This window comes from Myodes glareolus, chromosome 19 (genome assembly GCF_982192425.1).
Source record: "Myodes glareolus chromosome 19, mMyoGla1.1, whole genome shotgun sequence".
Classification (NCBI taxonomy): Eukaryota; Metazoa; Chordata; class Mammalia; order Rodentia; family Cricetidae; genus Myodes; species Myodes glareolus.
In genome coordinates, this window is record NC_142044.1 from 41,721,240 (window position 1) to 41,743,824 (window position 22,585).

At 50.6% G+C, this 22,585-nt stretch overlaps 1 protein-coding gene across 4 annotated transcripts in view; it reads left to right on the forward strand.

Moving 5' to 3' along the window:
- The first annotated feature begins 488 nt into the window (after positions 1-488).
- Baiap2l2 (BAR/IMD domain containing adaptor protein 2 like 2) overlaps positions 489-22,585 on the forward strand; it is a 29,242-nt gene continuing 7,145 nt past the window's right edge. Inside the window, exons 1-7 of one of the 4 annotated variants that reach the window (XM_087898984.1) lie at positions 489-723; positions 1,478-1,553; positions 1,974-2,060; positions 2,625-2,686; positions 15,411-15,482; positions 15,704-15,820; positions 16,373-16,519. In XM_087898984.1, the coding sequence (XP_087755110.1) occupies positions 673-723; positions 1,478-1,553; positions 1,974-2,060; positions 2,625-2,686; positions 15,411-15,482; positions 15,704-15,820; positions 16,373-16,519 (612 nt within the window). In that variant the 5' untranslated portion in view covers positions 489-672. The remainder of the gene's footprint in view (positions 724-1,477; positions 1,554-1,973; positions 2,061-2,624; positions 2,687-15,410; positions 15,483-15,703; positions 15,821-16,372; positions 16,520-22,585) is intronic. The other 3 variants (XM_087898982.1, XM_087898983.1, XM_087898981.1) reach the window with 3 other exon arrangements.

Here is a 22,585-nt window from a genome sequence, read left to right on the forward strand (position 1 = left end):
CTGTGGGACTCGGGTTCGTGTCATCCTTGTTCTGACATTAGGAGGCGGGGAATTAGGGCTGAGGAGGGAACTCGGTGATGAAGTACTTGCCCGGCATATATGAGGCCATGGTTCCATCCCCAGCACTGGGGGCAGGGGTGCTAAGTGGTCAGGGTCCCCCTCAAGGCGTCAGGTCCCGAGCAGAGATGAGGCCTATCAGAGCAGAAAGTCCTCCACGTGGGTTTATGTCCAGGATGCCTCTGCTTGCTCCAGGAGGAAGGTTCATGTTCCAGACCTATAGGGTGGGCAGGGCTATAGAAGAACCGAGGAAGGACTGGGGTCTCCCAGGCACAGGGCCTTGAGTAGGAGGTGACCTGGGAAAGTGGCTCGTCCACGCATGCCCACCAGTACACGCCCAGACGGTAAATAATTGAAGGGCCGGTCACAGGAGCCTGCCTGCGTCATAGGATGCCTTCCCCACAGGGTCTGGTTACGCCCCAGATCGCATTGACACCCCCCTGGCTGGTGAATAATTAAGCAGCCACCCCCTTCCAGACAGGACTCCATCTGCAGGCCCCGCTCCACAGCTTCCTCGCGGCCTGCTGCCTGTGAAGCAGAGCACTGTGGAGACCTAACCCTGCACTCCCAGCCTTGCGAGAACCACCAGCCTCCTCAGTTCCAGCGCCACCTTCCATGGCCCCTGAAATGGACCAGTTCTACAGGTCCACTATGGCCATCTACAAGGTGAGCTCATGGGCCATGACCAGCATGTAGCGACCAGGTTGGTTCCAGGACAGAGGGAGCGTCCAGGCTGGGCTAAACTGTAGATGTGGGAGTGGAGGGGAGTCCTTGGGAATTATATTCAGCACCCTTTCCCATGCATGCATTGCACACCCTCACCTGGAAGGCAGCAAGTAGCCAGCCTATTGGATAGATGAGAAACTGAGCCTACAGAGGTTAAACAGCTTGTTTAAGGTCAGCAAGGGAAGAGGAGGTGCTGCTGGGATTGGAGTCAGGACCTAAATTGGAAGTGTCAGGATTGCCTTCACTGTCGAGTGTTCTCCAGCTGGCCACAGCCCAGGCTGGTGACCCAGCCACACTGTGGACCCCAGGGGTCTTTTTGCAAAAGGCGATTTGCAGGGTGATATCAGCAGCCCCAGGAATCCATTCTGGTGAGGCCTGGGCACAGGACAGGCTACACTGTGTGCCCAGTGAGGCGGCAGCAGATTGCTGGGCTTCATTCAGCCAGTGAGACCAAGACAACTCTGAGGTTCTTCATGTCAGGAGGGAGCAAGCCTCTCAGGGGCAGGTGTGTGAGAAGCTCTCTGCCAGAGGCTCCTGGCTTGGGTCTGGCTCCCCAAAGATGCCTCTGAGGCTCTGTAGGAGGGAACCAGGATCTGGTGACCTCAGAGGTCAAGGTGGGCTTCACAGGGCTAAGTGCTTCTGTCCATCTATTCTTTCCACCACCATGGCCTGCATCCTTTGCCCTCGGGTCCAGAGCATCATGGAGCAGTTTAACCCCGCACTGGAGAACCTGGTGTACCTGGGCAACAACTACCTCCGTGCCTTCCACGGTGAGTGTTGGCCCTGGCGCTCAGCCCCTGCCGTCACTGGGGCCCGCATCCCACAGCTTAGTACTCCTTCCTAAGTGCCGGGCTCACCCTCAGCCCTAGGTCCCACAACCCATCCATGTCCCACACACTCCTAGACACTTTCCATACAGCCCACTCCTCACTAGGTTCCCTGCCCTTAGCTTTGAAGTACACCTACCCACACCTTCGTGAGAACACAGGTGCCTGCAGTCCTCCCACGGGACACACAGGGACGGTCCTCCTCAGCCACAGACAGGGCAGGGTCCTCTTTCTTCTCTGACAGTATCAAGCTCCGCACCTTACCCAAGGGCACCTTTCCCCATCCCGCCACATCTCAGTGTCCCCTCCGCACAGTCGGGAGAACAGACTGAGCACTGGCCTGACCTTTCACCTCTCCTGCAGCGCTGTCCGAGGCAGCTGAGGTGTATTTCAGCGCCATCCAGAAGATTGGGGAGCAGGCCCTGCAGAGCTCCACATCACAGATTCTGGGTGAGGTTCTGTCCTCTTCAGCTCCACCCCCAGCCTCTGCCTACCGTTGCAGCCCAGCTCTTTACCTATGGATTTATTTGTTTGTTTTGATTTTTTTGAGACAGATTTGAACAGACAGAGCAGCCCTGGCTGTTCTGGAACTCGCTTTGTAGACCAGGCTGGTCTTGAATTTAGAGATCTGCCTGCCTCTGCCTCCCGAGCACTGGGATTAAAGGTGTGGTGGCCTGGCTTACCTGTGCTCTTTTGTCTCCTCAGGTCTAGGGCGTATGTGGCCCGTGCTCTGGGGTTCATTAGGGCTTGCTTTCTGCACATGTGCCTTCCTAGAAGCCCCCACCTCAACACAGGCCTTTGGCCAGTGCTGGGAGCCCCGTCTCTCATGCTCGCACCCCACTTCTTCCCTACCCTCTCTGTAGATCAGAGTTACCAAGTCTTGAGTCAGATCCATGTGTGAAATCCTTGGACTTTGGTCCCCAGTCCAACCAGAAGTGTCCTGACTGGCTTCTGGCAGGAGGAAGGCAGATGGAGCAGGCTCTCCACACTAAAGACAGCCCCTCTTGCCTCCAGGTGAGATCTTGGTTCAGATGTCGGACACCCAGCGGCACTTGAACTCGGACCTGGAGGTGGTGGTGAGTATCAGGCCCCAGGGCCAGCATCGCTCGAGCAGGTGGGTGTCAGCTCAAGAATGAGGCCCAGAGGCTGAGGAGATCGGTGTGAGTGGTGAAGTGCCTGCTGTGCGAACCCGAGGGCTTTAGGTCAGGTCCTAGCACCTTGTAAAAGTCCAAGCATGGTGGCACACCTGTAATCTCAGCGCGGGGACGAAGACCCGAGGATCCTGGGACTCGCTGACCAGACAGACAGTCTGTGAGTCAGTGAGCTGTAAATAAGTGAGAAACCCTTTCTTGAAAAAACTAAGGTAGCAAGCCATGGAGGAAGTGACTGCCTGCCCCTCTCTAGCTTTCTTTCACTTACATGCACACACACATGCACATGTGTCCTCCACATATAGACACATACAATCCCACACATGCCTATACTAGAGAGAGTAAGCAAGCACTGGCCCCCTCTCAGACCTCCGTCTAAGGTTGATCTTAGACTCCACTGGCCCTTGACAATATGAAGACAAGTTGGCCTGGTCGAGCCTCAGCAAATCAGCTGCCACCGCCTTTTCTGTCCCATTTTATTGAGGAGCTGAGTCTCAGGGTTTAGGCGTCACTGCCCCCAGTTCCAGAATGAGTGGAGGAGCTGAGAAGAGAAAGGCCTTCAACACCAGGCTCAGGACATAGCCCTTCACCACCACAGCTCCTCCTTCCAGCTCCCTGTCACAGCCGTGGGGATCTGAACATGCTGCTCCATTGTCTTCACGAGTGAATACAAGTGCCTTGGCAAAGACCTCAGGCCTGACACACCCAGCAGCGCCGTCCACTCCCGAGTCCCAGCCCTGCTACCCCCTGCAGCTGGCCCTCTGCAGATGCGGTCATGGGCTGCCATCCTACTGCTTTCATGGCCTGGAACTGCCAGCCCTTTGTTCTGCAGTCTGGGACAGGTGTCCCTTCCCCCAGCAGGTTCCGTCCACCCTTTCTTCCTGATGCCAACAGATGCTTCTGTTTGCTCCTAGTACATGAGAGTGAATGCAGGAAGCTAGTTCAGGCTCCGAGCCCGGCTCCACCACTTACTGGTTTTGGTACCCTTGGACTCTGGACCTCAATTTACCTACCTTAAAAAAAAAATGGAGATAATCACAGTTCCTGGTAGTGCTCTCTAGTGGGGGTAGAATAAATCAATAAATTGAAGTTGTTTACTAGGGCTGGGGTTATAGCTCAGTTAGAGTAGAGTGCTTGCCTAGCACAAGTGAAACCCCGGGTTTGATCCCAGCATGCCATAAAACGGGCATGGTGATGTAGACCAAGAATCGCAGCATTTATGAAGCAGAGGCAGAAGGACCAGAAATTCAAAGTCATACCCAGCTACATAGTGTGAGACCTTGTCTTAAGAAACCATTTTCCTGGCAGGGTGAACCCTGGGTTCTTGAGCTGGTCTATAGGCTAATGAGAACTTAATTTGTCTATGCCTGCTCCTCTCGGCTACAGGACCAGCAAAGGAAGGGGTCTTCTTTGCTCTGTAGCTCCAGGTCCTGTGGGCTCTAGGCATGGTTTCCCCGATGTGGAAGGAGGCTGAACCGTGGGAAGGGAGTGAGCGTGCTATTGGAGGAGAAATGGAGAGCTTCCCAGAGGGCACAGGGGCAGGCAGAAGCAGACCAGAGTTTGGAAGCCGGGCAGAGTAGAAAGGTGGGCATGCCCTGATGGTGAAGAGGCCTTGGAAGACTCAGAGCAGATTTCAACTGACAGTTCCTGGTTTCTAACTTGTGGGGGCCTGGATGTCAAGGTACCCTTTGGGGCTCTGTTTGACACAGAGACCAGTTTTCCCAATGGAAAATGCCTACGGTACTATGGCACCAGAACTTCACAGACACTTGGTGGCACAGCACTAAATCCCCAGCACATGCTTAGACTTGTCCTTGGTTATAGAACTTGACTCTGTGTGTCCCTGTGGTTCACCTGGGCTGGGCAGGGACAAGTGTCACCCAGACCCACTCTGTAAGGAGAGCTGCCTCTCCAGGCACCAACATCTTGGCTGTGACAACTGGGTAGGGCCCCCAGCCAGAACCACACCAAGCAGAACAGCATCACAGGCTGTCCCTTTGGCCCTCCATTCCCTACGGATCCTGGGCACTGTTTGTTGGAGGTGGCTGGGATGCAGACAGAAATCTCGCCCTCCCACAGCGAGGCAAGACCAAAAGGACAGCCAGGGACCGCATGTGCTCCACAGTAAACTCAAACCTTGCAGTGGAGGAAAGGAGTACAGGCAGGGAGCGTCTGGGGGGATTGCAAAGCCATGCCAAGAAAGGGGTGTTGGGGAAGCCGTGGAGGAGCTGTGGAAGTTCCCCCAGGGACAGGAACACAGGCTACAGCAGCAAGGAGCCAGCAGAAGATGAGATGAGCCAGTAGCAGGGCCATGGGGGCCATTGCTCTCCAGAAGTGGCGCTATCCCTGGCTCTTTGAGTAAAGAAGAGACAGGCTCTGCCTTAAATCTCTTTCAAAACTTTTCAGATAGCAAAATTAAAGATAAATGCAGCAAATGTCACTATGATAAGATGATGCAGCCCAGTGTCATCCTTAGCGTTCAGGTCTAGAACTCAGTCTGCCCCCACACCCGGGCACTGGAAGGTCCCCTCCTATGCATCAGAGCCACAGCCTTCCCTCCCTGACCCCACAGCAGTGAACATATAAGCTGGCACTTTTTCAGTTTGTCCCCCAAATCCAATCCCAAGACCTAGAATGTGAGGTTTTTCTTTGTAAAGACAGGGTCTCTCTGTGTAGTCCTGGCTTTCCTTTCTTCAGGTCTTTTTAAAAACTGAATTCCCTGCATTTGCACCCTTTCTTTCTGTTGGCTGTTGAGCACCTGGGCCCCTTGGTCTGACCTCCTAACTCCTGGGAGTCTTTGCCTTGTTCCTGGCTCAGTCTGGCAGATTTTTCTGGCCTTGGGTCTTTCACCCCAGACTTGATCTGGGTCCTTCTGGTGGGGAGCACCCTGCTCTGTAGACCCACTTATGAATGGGGTTCCCCAGCATGGCCAGTTGGCTGAGGAAGCATGTCTGTCTTAGTTAGGGTTTCTGTTACTGTGAAGAGACACCATGACCATAGCAGCTCTTATAAAGGAAGACATTTAATTGGGACTTCTGTGCCCCGTAGACAGGTTTAACCCATTGTCTTCATGGTGGCATGTAAGCAGACATGGTGCTGGAGAAGGAACTGAGATTTCTATATCTTGATCCACAGGCAACAGGAAGTGAACTATGTGTCCCACACTGGGTGTAGCTTGAACATTAGAGACCTCAAAGCCTGCCCTCCACAGTGACACACTTCCTCCAACAAGACCACACCTCCTAATAGTGCCACTCCCTATGGTCCAAGCATTCAAACATAGGAGTCTATGGGGGCCATTCCTATTCAAACCACTGCAATGTTTATAGAGTTATGATTTCTATCTCCGTGACTACCTACCACATGCTTCACATTGCAGAAGGCAGAACACCCTCCCTCCTCTCTGTCAGATCTCAGGACAATGAGTACTGACTCTCCACGGTCTTCCTCTTAAAGGTAACCCAATTGCTATTAATGTGCATGAGTGTGTGTCTGAGTGAGGGTATATGCACATGAGTGAAATTGCCCATGGAGGCCAGAAGAGGGCATCAGATTCCCTGATGTTGGTGTTGCAAGCACATGAGCGCTGCACAGTGTGGGTGCTGGGAACTGAGCTCTAGCCCTCTGCAGGAGCAGTGTGTGCTCTAAAGGGGTGATCCATCTCTCCAGTTATAATTTGATTTTTTTAAAAGGATTTATTTTTACTTGCATTTCTGTGTGTATGCCACATGTATGCAGGTATCTTTGGAGGTCAGAAAACAACATCAGGTCCCTCGGAGCTGGAGTTAGAGGGGCTTGGGAGCCACCCCATGTGGGTGCTGGGCACAAAACTCGCCAAACACTAACAAGAGCAGCAAGCACTAACCACTCCAGCCCTAACTTGATGTTTTCACCTGCACCAATTTTTGCTATCTCTTCTGCTACCAGCAGTGTTAGCGGTTTCAGCCTCTTGTGGCTATTTTGGTCCTGAGCAATAGTTGTCTCTGTGGAAGGTCTTTAGCTAGGGAAGCCTGGATCTCCAGCATCTGTGTCCTGTAGAGAGGATCCTGTGCTCTGTCCTCATCCCTTCCTTCCTTCCTTTAGATGTGGACTTGGCCGTTTCTCCACACAGCCCTGATGTTTTTTTGATTCTGATGTTATTATTAAGTTTTGTGGCAGGTGGTATTTTGAGATCATAATCTGGGCACTGGGAGCAATGAATGCTCCAAAACTCATTAATTCTGGCCTTTCTCAGTGGCCTGTGCTATACATATGCACACAGAGAGTCACACATTCATATCTGCATGCATGTACATATATGTATCTGTATGCATATACACATCGATCTCAGGATAAAATGCCTGGAGCTTCCAGTTCAGCCATAGTGTTCCAGCAGCTTCTCCATCACACCCCTGTCTCCGTCAGCCCCCATCAAGGGTCCCTCTTCTTGGGAGTGTGGAGAATGAAGCATCCCACATCACACACAGCAGCCTTGGAACAGCCATTGCTGGCTGCACGTGCACTGTTCTGTGTGTGTGTGTGTGTGTGTGTGTGTGTGTGCGCGCGCGTGCATGCAAATGCCCAGGCATGCTCATGTGTGGAAAGACCAAAAGTCAACATCAGTAACTTCTGTCTCCCTCCACCTTAGTTTCTGATGCACAGTCTCTCACCTGGAGCACCAGTTTAGCTAGTGAGCACCAGGGATCCACCCACCTGCCTGCATCCCCCAGTAGTAGGATTACAGGAGCATCAGCATGCCCAGCTTTTCATGTGAGTGCTGGGTATCCAAGCTCAGGCCCTCATAATTAAGCAGCAGGCACCTTACCAACTGAGCCATCTACCCAGGCTTGAGATTTAATTCTTCAAAAGCTATTTTTATTTTATTTTATGCATCTGAGTGCTTTGCCTGCATGTATATCTGCACACCATGTGTGTGCAGTACCTGTGGAGGCCAGAAGAGGGCATCCTCTGGGCCTGTAGTTATAGACAGTTAAGAGCCTCCCTGTGGATGCTGGGAACCAAACTCAGGTCCTCTACTGGAGCCGTTAGTGCTCTTATCTGCCAAGCCATCTCTCGAGCCCCCTTCTTCTTCCTCCTCTTCCTCCTCACCTTCTCTGATGTCACTTGTTTTGTGCTATATGTATGAGGCATGCCCACAAGCACTAAGACCAGAGCGATGGCAGTGTCTTCCTCCATCTATGGCCGTCCTATCACCTAGAGGCAGGATGTCTCTCCGAGCCAGAAGCTCAGTTTTGGCCAGCTTGGCTGGACAGTATGCTCGTGGAGCCTGCCTCTGTCCAGCCCCTGTCCCAGTGCTGGGGTTACAGACACACACGGGGATTTGAACTCAAGTCCTCGTGTTTAGGGAACAAGTGCTGAGCCATCTCTCCAGCTTCATGCTTATTAAATATATCATTACAAGTTTATTTATTTTTGATGACTTATTTGGTTTTATTTTTATGTGCGTTGGTGTTTTGCATGTGTTTATGTCTGTGTGAGGGTGTTGGGTCCCCTGGAACTGGAGTTACAGACAGCTGTGAGCTGCTGTGTTCTGGAAGAGCAGCCAGTGCTCTTAACTTTTGAACCATCTCCAGACCGTCAAGGTTTTTTTGTTGTTGTTTTTTGTTTTGTTTTGTTTTGATTTCAAGCAGTTGCCTTGAGCTACATTTTTGGAGTTATTTTGCTTTATTTTTGCATTGTTTCTTCAGGGGTCCCTGTTATCTATCATTAGACCTTTAGGACCAGTCTTTAAAATTAGCCTTTTCCTCTTGGGTACTTGACATTTTCTGTTGTTTTTGTTTGGTTTTGTTTTTTGTTTTGTTTTTGAGACAAGGTTTCTCTGTGTAGTCCTGGCTGTCCTGGAACTCTCTTTGTAGACCAGATTGGCCTCAAACTCACTGAGATCTGCCGGCCTCTGCCTCCTCAGTGCTGGGATTAAAGGTGTGCGCCACCACAGTCCTGGTGACCTTTTCTTTCTTCTTTTTTTAATATGTATTTATTTGTGTGGATGCATACATGTGCCATGGCGCATGTATGGTCCGTGGGTTCTTGCACCACCACTGCCAGGGAAACATGTTGGTTTAATAACTGGAGCTGGGTAGACTGGGGTTGTAGACATAGCCCCTAGGATGCCCAGTTCTGTTATTACTGTTGTTATATCATTATGTGCCTATCATGTGTCATGCGTGTGAATGCTTCATTCTGTCTTAGAGCCTAGTGACTCGGCTGTGGCCATGCCCACAGTCTGCCGCTGTAGCCCCATGTCACCAGGATGGTCCTTTCCAGCCAACAGCTGTTAGTTCTTGGCTGCCAGGAAGAAAGCCACTGAGAACTTGCGGAAGTCCTTTGTGGATCTGTGATTTCCTTTCTGTTGGACGGCGGGGAGTGATATCTTTGGGTCAGAGACTGGCATATGGTCAGTTTTGTAAAGATCTCCGAAGACGTTTCTGAAGCTTTTGACCCTCGTGCCCCACCGTGACGGGCAGGCATCCCTGCTGCTCAGCTCCTTGCCGTCAGCTGTCTTCCGCTTTGTCCTCTTTTGGTTATGGAATGTTTTGTATGCCCTGGATGACCGTGGCTTTGATGGGCTCGCCGGACATAATGTGTGTGGTCTCTCACGAGCATGCGCTCAACTGTTTTTGCCATTTTTATTGGGCTGTACTCATTGTTGACATTTTATTTTGAGACAGGGTCTCATGATGTAGCCCTGGCTGGACTCAGACTCACAGACCTCTGCCTGCCTCTTTCTCCCAAGTGCTAAAATTACAGGAAAATGCCAACGTGCCCAGCGTATAGAAATTCTTTGTATAATCAGACTATGAGTCCTTTGTCAGATGTACACACTCAATGACCGCCTTTCCCCAGACTTAGCTTGTCTGTTTGTCTTTTCTTTTTCTTTGTACGGATAATTTTTGCAGTGTCTCACTGTGTAACTCAGGCTGGCCTTGAATTCCCATCAGACTCTCCATCTTAGCCTTTCGTTTGCGAAGACTCCAGACACACACTCTACACCCAGCTGCCTAACCATCTCTTTCTTTTCTTTTTTCTTTTTCCTTTTAATGGTTTTTTTTTTTGAGATTACATCATCTCATCTCTCGCTTCCCTTCCCTCCATTCAAACCCTTCCAAATACTCCTCCTTGCTTTCACTAGCACTGAGTAGTTGGTCAGATTTCCAGGACCAGGCCCAACTCCCCTCTTGTCGAGCAGGTCCGAAGTCCAAGAGGACACTGTTGGTCAGCACCCATGTGGGCATGCCACCGCTACACCCTGATGGTTTATCTGTCATGCCGTGCTGCCTGGTTTTATGGTTTATTGGTGCCATAACTGAGTATCTGTTTGTTTTATTTTTACTTTATGTGTATGGGTGTTTTGTCAGCTTGGAGACCAGAGGAAGGTGTCAGATATCTTAGGACCAGAGTTAGAGATGGTTGTGAGCCACCATGTGGGTGCGGGGGATTGAACCTGGGTCCTCTGGAAGAGCAACCAATGCTCTTAACCACTGAGCCATCTCTCCAGCCCCTCTATTCACTGGGTCAGGTAGGTAGCAGGAGGATCTCTGAATTCAAGGCCAGCCTTGTGTATAGAGTGTGCTTCAGACCAGTCAGCGCTACACAGAAAAACCATCTCACAAGAAATTATATAACACACACACATGTGTTATATACGTGTTATATATATGTTATATATGTGTTTTATATATATATATATTAGTCTTATTAAACTTTTTTTACTTATTTCATGTGTATGAGGGTTTGACTATATGTGTACCTGTATGCAATGCCTGTGGAGGCCAAAAGAGGGTGACTCATTCCCTAGAACTAGAGTTCTAGATGATTATGAGCCACAGTGTGGGTGCTGGGAACTGAACTCAGGTCTTCAGCAAGATCAGCCAGTGCATTTACTCCCATACTCTCTCCCCAGCCTGACCAGTCTTTGATGAACAGGAACTTTCAATTTTTGTAACTGTTTCATGCTTACATCTTAGCTGAGAAATGTTTGCTGCCCCCTGGCAACGGTGTGGCTCTGTTTTCTTCTGGATCCTCTCTCTTCCGGGCTTTACAGCTGTTTCTGCTCCTTCTCAATCAGTCCTTGTATGCAGAGTCAGTGTCCACACATGCGCGCACGTGCGCACATGCACACACAAACATACAGACACGCACACACACGCACACACATGCGCGTGCTCATGCTCACACACACACACACACACACACACACACACACACTCTGGGGATAATCAGATGTTCAACACCACTGAAAACTCTCCTTCAATTATCGGCGACACAAAGTTCTGACTGGAAATTGACTAGTGGCATACGGAGGCCCTGTCTGGGCTCTTGCTCTGTTCCATGCTGGCTTTCTGCCATAGGCCAGTCCCATGCTGTCCCCCATGTAGCTGAGGGTGAGCTCTGAGACCAGGCAGGCTAAGAAACTCACTTCTCTTCATTGAGAGCATTTGCCTGCCGAGACCCCTTTCCATCTATCTATTTATCTATGTATCTATCTATCTATCTTTCTATCTAATCTATCATTTATCTTTATCGTCTATCTGTTATTTATGTATTATTATTATTATTATTATTATATTATTATTTTGGTTTTCTGAGACAACAGGGTTTTCTATGTTGCCCTGGCTGTCCTGGAACTATCTCTGTTGACCAAACTGCCTCAGCTGACAGAGATCCCCCTCTCTGTGCCTCCTGAGTGCTGGGGCTAAAGGCGTGCGCCACCACCGCCTGGCTTTTTGTTTTGTTTTTGTTTTTCTCTTTCCATTTATTTATAACCCACAAACTTAGCCTGCTGGAATTTGGCAGGGATAGCTCTGGAGGGGGGGGGGGTTCACCATGTGTCTTCAAATCACTAGGCTAGAGCCCTGTTTATTTTTCTAAGTAGTGTTGTGTTGTTTTCAGCCTAACAATCTTACACATCCGAGGACAGGTTAGTTCCTGGTTTTCGGGTATTCTAAAGTCTTTGTGTGTGTTGTGTGCACTGGATGTGTATGCATTCATTTGCGTGTGTGTACTAGGTATGCGCATGCCAAGGAGCAGTTGTGGAGGTCAGAGGACAACCTGGGGTCTCAGTCCTTGCCTCCTACCTGTTTGAGATACCACGTCTTTGTTGTTCGCAGAGGCCTGCACCAGGCCAGCAAGCTCAAGGGATTCTCCTGTCTCTGTCTTTTCTTGCCAGAGGCTCACTGGGGTTCCCTGGACTGTTGCGTACTGCTTTAAATGGGTTCTGGGGATTCGAACTCAGATCCTCACATTTGTACAACGAGAGCTTTACCCACCTAACCGTCCGTCCACAGAGCTAGATCTGATGTTTTTGAAGTCGTTGTCAATGGCATTACCAACTTCATTTTCCAATTGTTCGTGGCTTAGCTGGGTGAAGTGGCACATACCTGTAATCACAACATTCCAGAGGCAAGAGGATTTTGAGTTCAAGGATAGCCTGGGATACATAGCAAGACCCTATCTCAAAAATAAAACCTCAGTTGTTCGTTGCTTGACTTATGTTCTAATTGGTTGAGTGTGGCTCCTAGGAAAGAAGACCAGTGGGGAGGGGTGGCTGTGTGGTGGGGGAGGGTGACTGTGTGGTGGGGGAGGGTGACTGTGTGGTGGGGGAGGGTGGTTGTGCAGTAGGGGAGGGTGGCTATGCGGTAGGGGAGGGTGGCTGTGCGGTGGGAGAGGGTGATTGTGTGGTTGGTGGTACTGGGAAGAAATCAGTCTAGAGAGAGCTACCAGAATCTTCTGAAAGATGGATGGTAGATGTAAATGGGAGAAACTGAGGATGATGTCCAGGCTGACCAGCTAGACCAGTGGCTCTCAACCTTCCTAATGCTGCAACCTTTTAATATAGTTCCTCATGGTATGGTGACCCACCCCCAGCATAAAATTATTTACATTGCTACTTCATAACTGTAATTTTCCTACTGTTGTAAATTGTAAATATCTGCTATGTGACCCTAAGGGGATTGCGACCCACAGGTTGAGAACCGCTGAGCTAGTCCTCCAGGGTTGCTGACAGCTTTTTAGCCAGGCATCAGCGGTCAGGAAAATCAGTCGTGTTGGGATGGGGGTCTGGGCTGAGCACCTGTGAATTATCAACATCAACACCCGAGGAGCTGACCAGGGTGCGGCAGAAGCAGAGCCCCGCGGGAGTCAAGGCTGGATGAAGCTGCAGGGCTGAGGGAAGGCATCCGAGGGGGAGTGGGTGTCAACTGTGTGCAGTGACGAGTCCCCAGACTGGCACGGAATGTCGCACCGTGGTGTTGTGGGTCGCTGTCATAGGTGGACTGGAAAAATGTTGTTTGGGCATGATGGCTGAGCTGGGGGCTCAAGGGGAAAAGAGCTAGGGTTGATCCATTGAGGCAGCTTCAAGAGACTCCTTATCCAGCTGATAAGTGGCTCAGTGGTAGAGCCAGGGCCTGGGTTTTCCACCCAGTGCAGCAAAGGAAGACAGGGCGGCTGCCGGCCCTTCACAGGGCTTGGTGATCTGCTTGCACGATTCCCTTTGTCTGTGTCCAGGACCTCACAGGATCCTCTAATGCCGTGAAGGTGCCCTGTAAGGACAGGCAGAAGGAATCCCTCAGCCTTCCCTGGATTTGGTGACTTTCTTGGGTCCTAAGCTATCTGTTGATAACAGGCATTCCTCTGGTTTCTCTGCAGTGAGGCCTTTGCTTTAGTTTAGTCTCTGTTAGAGCGCTTCAGCTTGAGGGAGACTTTCACACGCCTGTGGCACCTGACCCCACCTGACAGTCAGCCTGTGTCTTCTCCGCCTTCAGCCGTCACAGCCACACCACAGCAGCGGGAGAGAGTAATATACGACTGCCCTGTTCTATTGTCCTTGACCATGGCATGTGCCTCAGCTCACACAGGACAAGAGAGCCCCATGAGCAGCCTCAGTTTTGCCACTGCACCGGAGAGCCCTGCAGGCTACCCTTGCAGGAATTCTGCAGCACGGCTGTCAGGGCAGGCTGCTCCACTTCCCATGGCCACCCACGATGTTCTGTGTCTTGCCCTGTCCGGGTCTCCACAGGCAGGCTCTCCCAGTTAAAGCATCCTGAGTGAGTCTGTCTGTCAGTAGTTTCCCGTGGGGTAACTCGCCACTCACTGTGTCTGGTCCCACAAGGGCCTGGGGATGAGGATGTGCCCAGCCCCACGCCTTCCTCAGGCTCTGTGGTTTATGTTTGCTGATTGTGCAGAAGACGGGGGTTTTCAGGAACACACGCATGCGTCTTTGGTGTGAGTCAGCATCATGAAGAGAGCAGGTAGACATGGATGTAAGATATAAGCAGACAGGGGCTGGAGAGATGGCTCAGTGGTTAAGAGCACTGGCTGCTCTTCCAGAGGTCCTGAGTTCAATTCCCAGCAACCACATGGTGGCTCACAACCATCTGTAATGAGATCTGGCGCCCTCTCTGGCGTGTGGGCATACATGGGAGGCAGAATGTTGTGTACATAATAAATAAATAAATCTTAAAAAAAAAAAGATATAAGCAGACAGCACTGTGAGGGCCACACCCTCCAGTGGTCCCGTCCAGCAAGAACACTCATCTGATGCTCTGGAATGATCCACTTTTCTGTTTGCTGCTCTCATAAGCATCCTCAGACACAGGCTGGTGGCAGCAGCTGTGGTTCTAGGACTTGTACGAAAAGGAGCCTCAGGGTCCCTGGCTGACCAACCACCAACAAGTTCTTAGGAACAACCTTGGGAGACCCTTAAAAATTCTAGTATACTAACTCCCTGCTCATGGGGAAGCTCCCAGCATTGCTTTTCTGTGTGACACCTTAGCCCCATGGGAAGGGCCCAGAGCAGCAGGAAGCCTCCCACGGGTGACGAAAGGACACAGAAAGGGCTCTCGGAGCTGACAGAAGTGAACTTGTCAGACGGTGGAGGTAATCTGTTCCCAGGTGACTAGCACCCAGTGGCTCAGGCTTAACTCCTCCCTAGCACTGTGAGGCCTCAGGGAAGCTGAGAGAGGGTAGAGGGATGTGCCAGGGTCCAACCCCGCCCACAGCATCAGACCAAGCTCTAGGAAAACTGAGGCCCAGAGTGGGAGATCAACTAGTCCGAGGTCACAAAGCACAGCTGAAGCAGAATGAGGGCTGATATGCAGCTCTTTTGAATCTCAGCTCGGCAGCCTTCTCCTGCTGTCCAGGGGATGCTTATGAGGGGCTCCCCACATGCCTCCCCCTTCCCAGGCCTCTGCAGCTCTGGACCCTGGTATAGGGCAGGTCCTGCCATGCTCTGGGAACCAGAGAGCCTCACTTCCCCCATACGCAGTACAGTTCCAGTAGAGTGTGGACAGGGAACTGCAGTAAATTCTTCCCCATGGGCGGAAGAGCAAAGGAATGGGTGTGCATTATAGAAACCAGCGAGGGTGCGGGTTCTGCCTGCGGCAGGAAAAGTTCTCAGCAGAGGGGCATTTGAAGATGGATCGGGAACTACAGGCAGAGGGAACTGAGTACACAGGCCCAGACTGATTCTAAATGAGACCCAGGGGCCTTCGACGCATTCACTGAAGGATTCCAAGCCAGAAACCATCTGGTCAACTCTGCCATCCTTCCTCTAGCCTCATGACCGTTTATCTGTTTATGTGGGCCAGGGCCCGGTGTGTTATGGATATGGTGGGCAGCATTCTAATAAGAAGTAAAACTGTGCTCCTCACAGGTGCAGACATTCCACGGAGACCTGCTTCAGCACATGGAGAAGAATACCAAGCTGGACATGCAGTTCATCAAAGTAAGTTTGTCCCTCTGTGCCAGCCCCTCCCAAACAGAAGGCGTATGTGCGCAGGCGCGCAGAGGCGCACCTTCGCAAGAGAAGGTCAGGTAGGCCAGTGCCAAGCATCCACCTGCCTCAGGTTGTACACAGTCCCATTTGGGCCCCTGGCTCCTGGTCCACTACTCTGAGCCCTGGCCTCTTTGATGTGGGGATCCTCCTGTCTCTCTGTCCTATCTCAGGATAGCTCCCAGCACTATGAGATTGAGTATCGCCGCCGAGCGGCCAACCTGGAGAAGTGCATGTCTGAGCTGTGGCACATGGAACGCAAGAGGGACAAGAACGCGCGGGAGATGAAGGTGTGAAGGCTGAGGGGCTGGGAACAAGTCTCTGGGGAAACCCTAGCACCCTTGTGAGCGCCTCCACACAAAATGATCCCAGCTGTGGGGATCGCAGCAGGGGAGAGTCGGCAAAGGCCATCCTCAGCACCTTCCTCAGCCTCACTGAGAAAATTGGACCATTGGGCCTGTGGCTCTTGGATTGGTAGCAAAAACAGATCTACCCACAGATCTGCCTGAAAAGAAGAATCCAGTCCCTACCAAGGGCACTCCCAGGGCGCCCCACCCTCGCTGCCTCAGTCTTTGGACCCTTGCTTCCTTTGCCGCCCTTTTAATGAGCTCCTGTCTGCTCTCCCCAGAATCTCCCTTCCAAGTAGAGCACCCCTCGTCCTCTCATTCCTGTTCCCAGAAACCATCCTCCCTATGGCCACTCTGCACCCCCATGTGCAGGGTACCAGAGACAGAGGGACACAGGCTGAAGGTGCAAACCACGCATTCAGGAGAGGCCTAGAGAGGGGGCATCTGAGGACAGGGCTCAGGCCCCCAGCCAGAACCTTCTCCTTCTGCCCCCAGGAGAGCGTGAATCGGCTGCATGCACAGATGCAGGCCTTTGTGTCCGAGAGTAAGCGCGCAGCCGAGCTGGAAGAGAAGCGGCGCTACCGCTTCCTGGCCGAGAAGCACCTGCTGCTCTCCAATACCTTCCTGCAGTTCTTGGGCCGGGTGAGTGGGGCTGGGGAGAGAAAGCCATGCCTCCCGAATCAGCTGTGTGCAGGAAGCAGCGGTGCTCCTTCCTCCTCTCTTCCCTGAGTAGAAATCAGCCTCACAACACTCTTGTTTCTCTATCCATTTGCATATATTATTAATTCTGATTTGCTTTGCATACAAACCTTTATTCGTTCATATGCAAGTCGTTTGTTTAATTGGGTCAGAGGACAATTCTGTGGAGTTGGTTCTCTCTTTTAGCCTTTCTCGGCTTCCAGTACTCAACTCGGAGCACCAGTCAGGCTTTGGCAGCAATCTCTCTGTTACAAAGAGCTGTCCGAGCTGTCCTGCTGGCTCCCATTTTTCTTGTTTTGCCTTTTCTTTTCTTTCTTTCTTTTAGACAGGGTTTCTCTGGGTAACAACCCTGGCCATCCTGGAACTCATTAGACCAGGCTGGCCTCGAACTCACAGAGATCCACCTGCCTCTGCCTCCCGAGTGCTGGGATTAAAGGACTGTGCTACCACTACCTGGTGCGTTTCCGTTTCTTTAAAAGTGCTGAATGCGCGTGCCCATCGTCCATGCATTCGGTGACAGGATTGCGCAGTGACGAGACGAGAACTTTGGAAGCTTTGTGCTCTCTGCTGGAACAGCCTGGTTTTCTCCATTCTGTTGGATTTCTGATGGTTTTGCTTTCTGTACTTGGTGTGTTGTTCTGTGCTTTGGGGTGTAAGATTGTTAGACCCTTCTCATTAAGGTCATCTTTCTGTGTGCTTGATAGCTCTCGGAGTCAAATTTGATGTTTTTGATTGTGCTCCGATTTTAGCACATTCTTGTTTTTCTTCAAGTATGGGCTTCCATTAGTAACACATAGGCTGAGTTTTGGCTTTTGGCCAATTTGACACCTGTGATCATCATTGTCACTTCTTCCTCCTCCTTCTTTCTTTCTTCTCTTCTTTTTCCTTCTTTCTGTCCTTCCTCCTCCTGCTCTTCTTCTTTTTGAGACAGGGTCTCAGATAGCCCACGTTGGCTCCTAACTCACTCTGTAGCCAAGAATGACCTTTAACTTCTGACCCTCCTGTCTACCTCAACTGTTGGGATGACAGGCACATTCCACCATATAGTGTTATGTAGTGCTAGGGGCTGAACCCAGCCGGGGCTGTCTTCATGTATGCCATTAGATACTCCACAAACAGCCAGATACTCCACCAACAGGCAGGTACTCCACTAACAGCCAGATACTCCACCAACAGCCAGATACTCCACCAACAGGCAGGTACTCCACCAACAGGCAGGTACTCCACCAACAGGCAGGTACTCCACCAACAGGCAGGTACTTCACCAACAGGCAGGTACTCCACCAACAGGCAGGTACTCCACCAACAACAGAGCTGCCTCCTCAGCCTGCGTCTTCTAAATGCCTATTCCGCCGTCCCCATTCAAGGACACCTAGGGTATCCCCTGCTAACTGACCTGAGATACTGTGTCCCCTGTCCTCCCCTGATTCTTGCCAGGCCTGTTGAGTTACTGCGTAGTCTTCATGGTGCCCTCTTAGTCCCTCTCCCCATCACGTATATGTTGTTTCCTGTCTTCTCTAAAGCAAGTCTCTAGCCACGCCAGTCTCTATAGATGGCTGACAGTCTTTAGTAGACTCCCAGTGTGCAGCTGTCACAGCCATCAGCCTAGAACTCTTACATTAGCCAGCCCAGTCCTCTGCTGTCTCTCTCCAGCCAGTCCACCTGCAGCTCTGGATGACTCCCGGTGACTTCCTGTCTCAGGAGAGTTGCCCACTGTGGGCATTCATATCAGAGTGGGGCCTTTGTCACCGGCTTTCCTTTTTCTGCAGAATTGTGTCTGGATGTCCAGTCCCTGCTGGACACTTAGTGAGACGTTGTTTGGAGCATCCTGTAAGGAGTTAGTGTGGGGCAGGCTTTCATTTCCATTGGGTACTCAACTCTCAGGTTGATGACTGTATGCTAATGCTACATTTAACCATTTGGGAGACTTCCATATACTTTCAGTTGGCAATCTGTGATCTCTTCACACCCTTGCCTGCTCTTATTACAGCCATTTTGCTTTTAGCCATCCACCTTGGCATGAGGTGGCATCTCTGTGTGTTGACTTGTGTTCCCCTGGATGTGTTTCCCTAAATGCTAAAAGCTGGGTATTTTTTCCCTATTTGGTGACCACAGCATCTTGCCTTTAGGGGGAAGCTGCTTTCTGTCCATGCCCTGAGCAGCTAACCTCCAACCTCCTTAAGAGCAGGGTTGTTCCTTTCCCCAAATACCACTCAGGAGGGAGCTGTGTGTGAATCAAACCAACTTCTTCTGTGCATAGGCAACAGGAAGCATGTTCTCTGCCTCACTTGGGATGTAGGGCACCCCAGATCTGACTCTGGGAGCCAACCATAGATGCTGTGTCAGAAAAGTGAGCCAGAGGCAGACAGACATGATCTTAACAGGCTGAGACCACTTTATTGGGACAGCAACGGGCCCCAACCTTCTCAAAGGATAAAGGTTGAGCTTGCTTAGTGGGGCTAGTATATACCTAAGGGACAGGTATATATATATTCATGCATGCATATGTGGGTAGCCACCAGGAAGTTACAGTTAATTTTGAGGTTTTATTGGGAGCGAGGTAGGTTGTTTCTGACACAGGAAGGTGTTGTCTCTACAGGAGGAATGGACTATATGGCTAGGGGCTAGCGCCCCATACAGTCATGACTTCCTCGTGTCCTAAGGGTATTATCCAACAGATCCCAGCTCTGGGACGGTAAAGGGGCTAAGAGGGAGGGGCTGTGGACTTTTTTCAGGGGGTCTTCTTTCAGCAGGAGGGAGTCAATGGTCTTAACGGTGGAAGGGGATCATGTTGGGGTCCCTTCCAGGTGGGATAGGAGCTGGTAGTGACCCTCTGGGCAGTGAAAGCTTGTAGTCTTGGTTGGAGCAACTCAGTGAGACAGCTGAAAAGGCAGGGACCAATGAGTAAAGTTAGCATGGTCATAGTGACTGGGCCTGCCAAGGGGGCAGTCTGTGGTCTCCAAGTAGTCAGGTGTCCTTTCTCTGGGTTTGACTTTTTTCTAATAATCGTTTAGCATTTACCCATACTGGGCCAGGTTGGTTCCCATGAAAACAGCATCCTTCCTCTAGGAAGGCACAGGTCCTTCCTGTTGGCAGTCATTAAGTCCTCTGTGATTTTGGAGGACCACCACAGCCAGGGAATTTATTTGTTTTTGCAAGGCGTCTAATGCTGTGTTGTCCCAAGGTCAGGTCTTCCTTAATCTGATTGGTCAGTTGACCATGTGGTAACCATTGGAGCCATTGATGCCTCTGTAGGGCCACCCCCAGGAGTACTGAAGCAGGCCCGGGCTTCCCTTCTCCTGCTGTTATGGGCAAGATATTGAAAAAAAGTCACACTGGCATCTAAGCCTAGTGTGAGGTGTCAGGACCATCCACAACAAAAATACCTCTTGCCAGGGTATGGGCATGGGGATTAGAAATATAATAAAGAATATGAAGACGCAGATGAAAATAATAAAACAGAGAAACATATAGGATAGTATTGGGAGGGAATTCCAGTGAGTTCTGAAAATTCACCTGCCTTTAATTTTCCTTTGCTTAAAATACCCTGACCCCAAAAGGTAGGAGTAAGACAAAAGACTGCATTAACATGCTACACGGACACGAACAGGCCAATTGAAGGTCGCAGGCTACACCCGCAGTTAAACATTCTGTTGCTAGAACAAAACAAGTCACGCTCACACCCTAGACTAAACACTCTGTGGGCAAACCACTCCCTGGGGGGAATCCCAAGTTATCTCCTTAAGGGAACTGGAACTTAGTTGGATCCTTAGACTCTTGTCTGAGGTAAGAACAATCTACTTCCCTATTCCTGAAGCACAAGGTCTGGCTATTAGCCATACCTGTTGACAGTAGCCTTGTGAGAGCGGATCTACATCTAGGTGGGACCTTTGTTTTGAAGTAGGAGCTCAATAACCTTGGAGGACTAGAGAAAAGTTCCAACTCTCTGACATTTGGTCACCGGTGGAAACAGGCTCACATTTTGGGGCCTCCACAGTGAGGATGGCTGGCCCATGGTCCTCTAGGGTAGCAACTGTTAAGTATCATCCTGACAGGCAAAGCAAGTCCCGTTAGATGCTCTTGCCTTGGGAACCACCCTGGTACAATTTGATTCTGGCCCTACGCGGTTGACCTTGACAATGATTTGAACCAGGGTTCTGGCTAAGCAGGGTTTATCTGTTGACTGGTCTGCACTAGGTTGGATATGCCTGCCTGGTATATGTCATTGGCTGGCTCTCAGACAAATCCAGAAACTCTTCCCTGGCTCTGGACGGCTGGAATTTTCCAGCTGGAGCATTTTTATGAGAGGGATGTGGGGATAAAGAAGGGTGAGTGTGATTGTGGGGTCCTGACCCCAGGAGTGAGTTGGTGGACTGGGGTGTCCAGGTTGTGCTCACAGGAGCAGAGATGGTTTTGGCCTCTAGGGACAGCTGTAAGGTTTGGAGGGGTCATTTGCCCCATGGATGTATAATCCCATTCTGAAATTGTGTAGATTTTTTTAATGGTTAATTTCCAAATTATGCCTCCCCCATCCAATAAATGAATTGACTCCCTGTCCCTGTGTGGGTGCCCCAACTCATGCCTTTGGACTAGCAAAATTGACACAGGAAAGACCAGTTAGTGTCCACACATCCATCGTCATGTTTCCGAGGGGCATGGCCTGTCTGGAGGCAGCCATGGTGCTTGAGTCTCCTACAGGCCAGGGACAGTCCTGGCTTCCACGTCGTTAACATACATAGCACAAGCTTGTTCAAAGTAGGAGGTAAGGCATCCATTCCAGATTCCAACACCACGGAAATGAAATTCTGCAGGACTCTTCTTGAGGACATGTAGTCCTATTGATTGGGGTCCAATGGGCAAAGGGTTGGAAGGTAGGCCATGTGTGTCTCAGAGAAAGAATGAGGGAGAACTGAGGACCTGAAGGGGTTATCGGGGAAGCGTGTGTCGGGGCTGAGGAATGGGTGGGATCTAATCAATAACTGTGGGAAGCGGACTCTGAATTAGGGGAGTGCTGGGAAAGCCTGGTGGTCAATGAGGTCCTTGAGTGAGCGTGTAGTGGGGGTGGAGGGGATAGGAAGTGAGATTTTATTTGCCTCAGAGACAAGCATTGCCGCTGTGATCAGTTTCTGGAGACAGAGCAGCTGGTGTCCGGTGACCATGTCTAGCTGTTTGGAACAAAAGGTTATGGGAAGATATGTACTCCCTACTTTTTGGCAGACTATTGTAAAAGTGGGGGTGTGGGAAGGCATGCAGAGGGTGAGGACAAGGGCTGGGCAGCAGGGAGATTGTTGCTGGCGGGTAGGGATGTTGTAGGGAGAGGTTCATCAGCTGGATTACAAGCCAGGACACTGGAGAGGCGTTAGGTTGGGGTCCAGGTTTTTCAGGGTAGAGGACCTGGTGGGCAGAGCAGGAATTTAGAGAGAGGCAAAAGTGAAGGGCAAAAATCCTTGGGCATAGGGCACCTTGGTGCTATTTCATTTGAAAAAGTTATCTAAGTCTGTAAGAATGCCAAAATCCAAAATTTCGAATTGGGGTAGTGATGGCCACTATTGAAGGGGTATTGAGACCAGATCTGAGCAGATTTGAAGGAGTTTGGTGGCTGGAGCTCAATAAGATAAAGGTTTTTTTTTTTCTTTTCTTTTTAAGAGACAGGATTTCTCTTTATAGCCTTGTCTGTCCTGGAACTCACTCCGTAGACCAAGCTGGCCTCAAATACAGAGATCCACCTGCCTCTGCCTCCTGAGTGCTGGGATTAAAGTCATGTGCCACCACGTCCCGGCTAAGAATGAACTTTTTAAGATTACCTTGGAGGCGAGCCAAGGGAGAGGTTTTTTGGGTAGATAATTTAGAGTCCACTTGATAATTTGGTTTAAATTTGAAATGACAAGCAGGACTGGTGGGAGTCTTGTCCCACTACCTGGGGCATCCCCACTAAGACTCGAGGGGATCACCAAGTGAAATGTGGGGGTTCCCAGAACCTCCGAGCTTCTGTGATTTGGAGGGAATAAG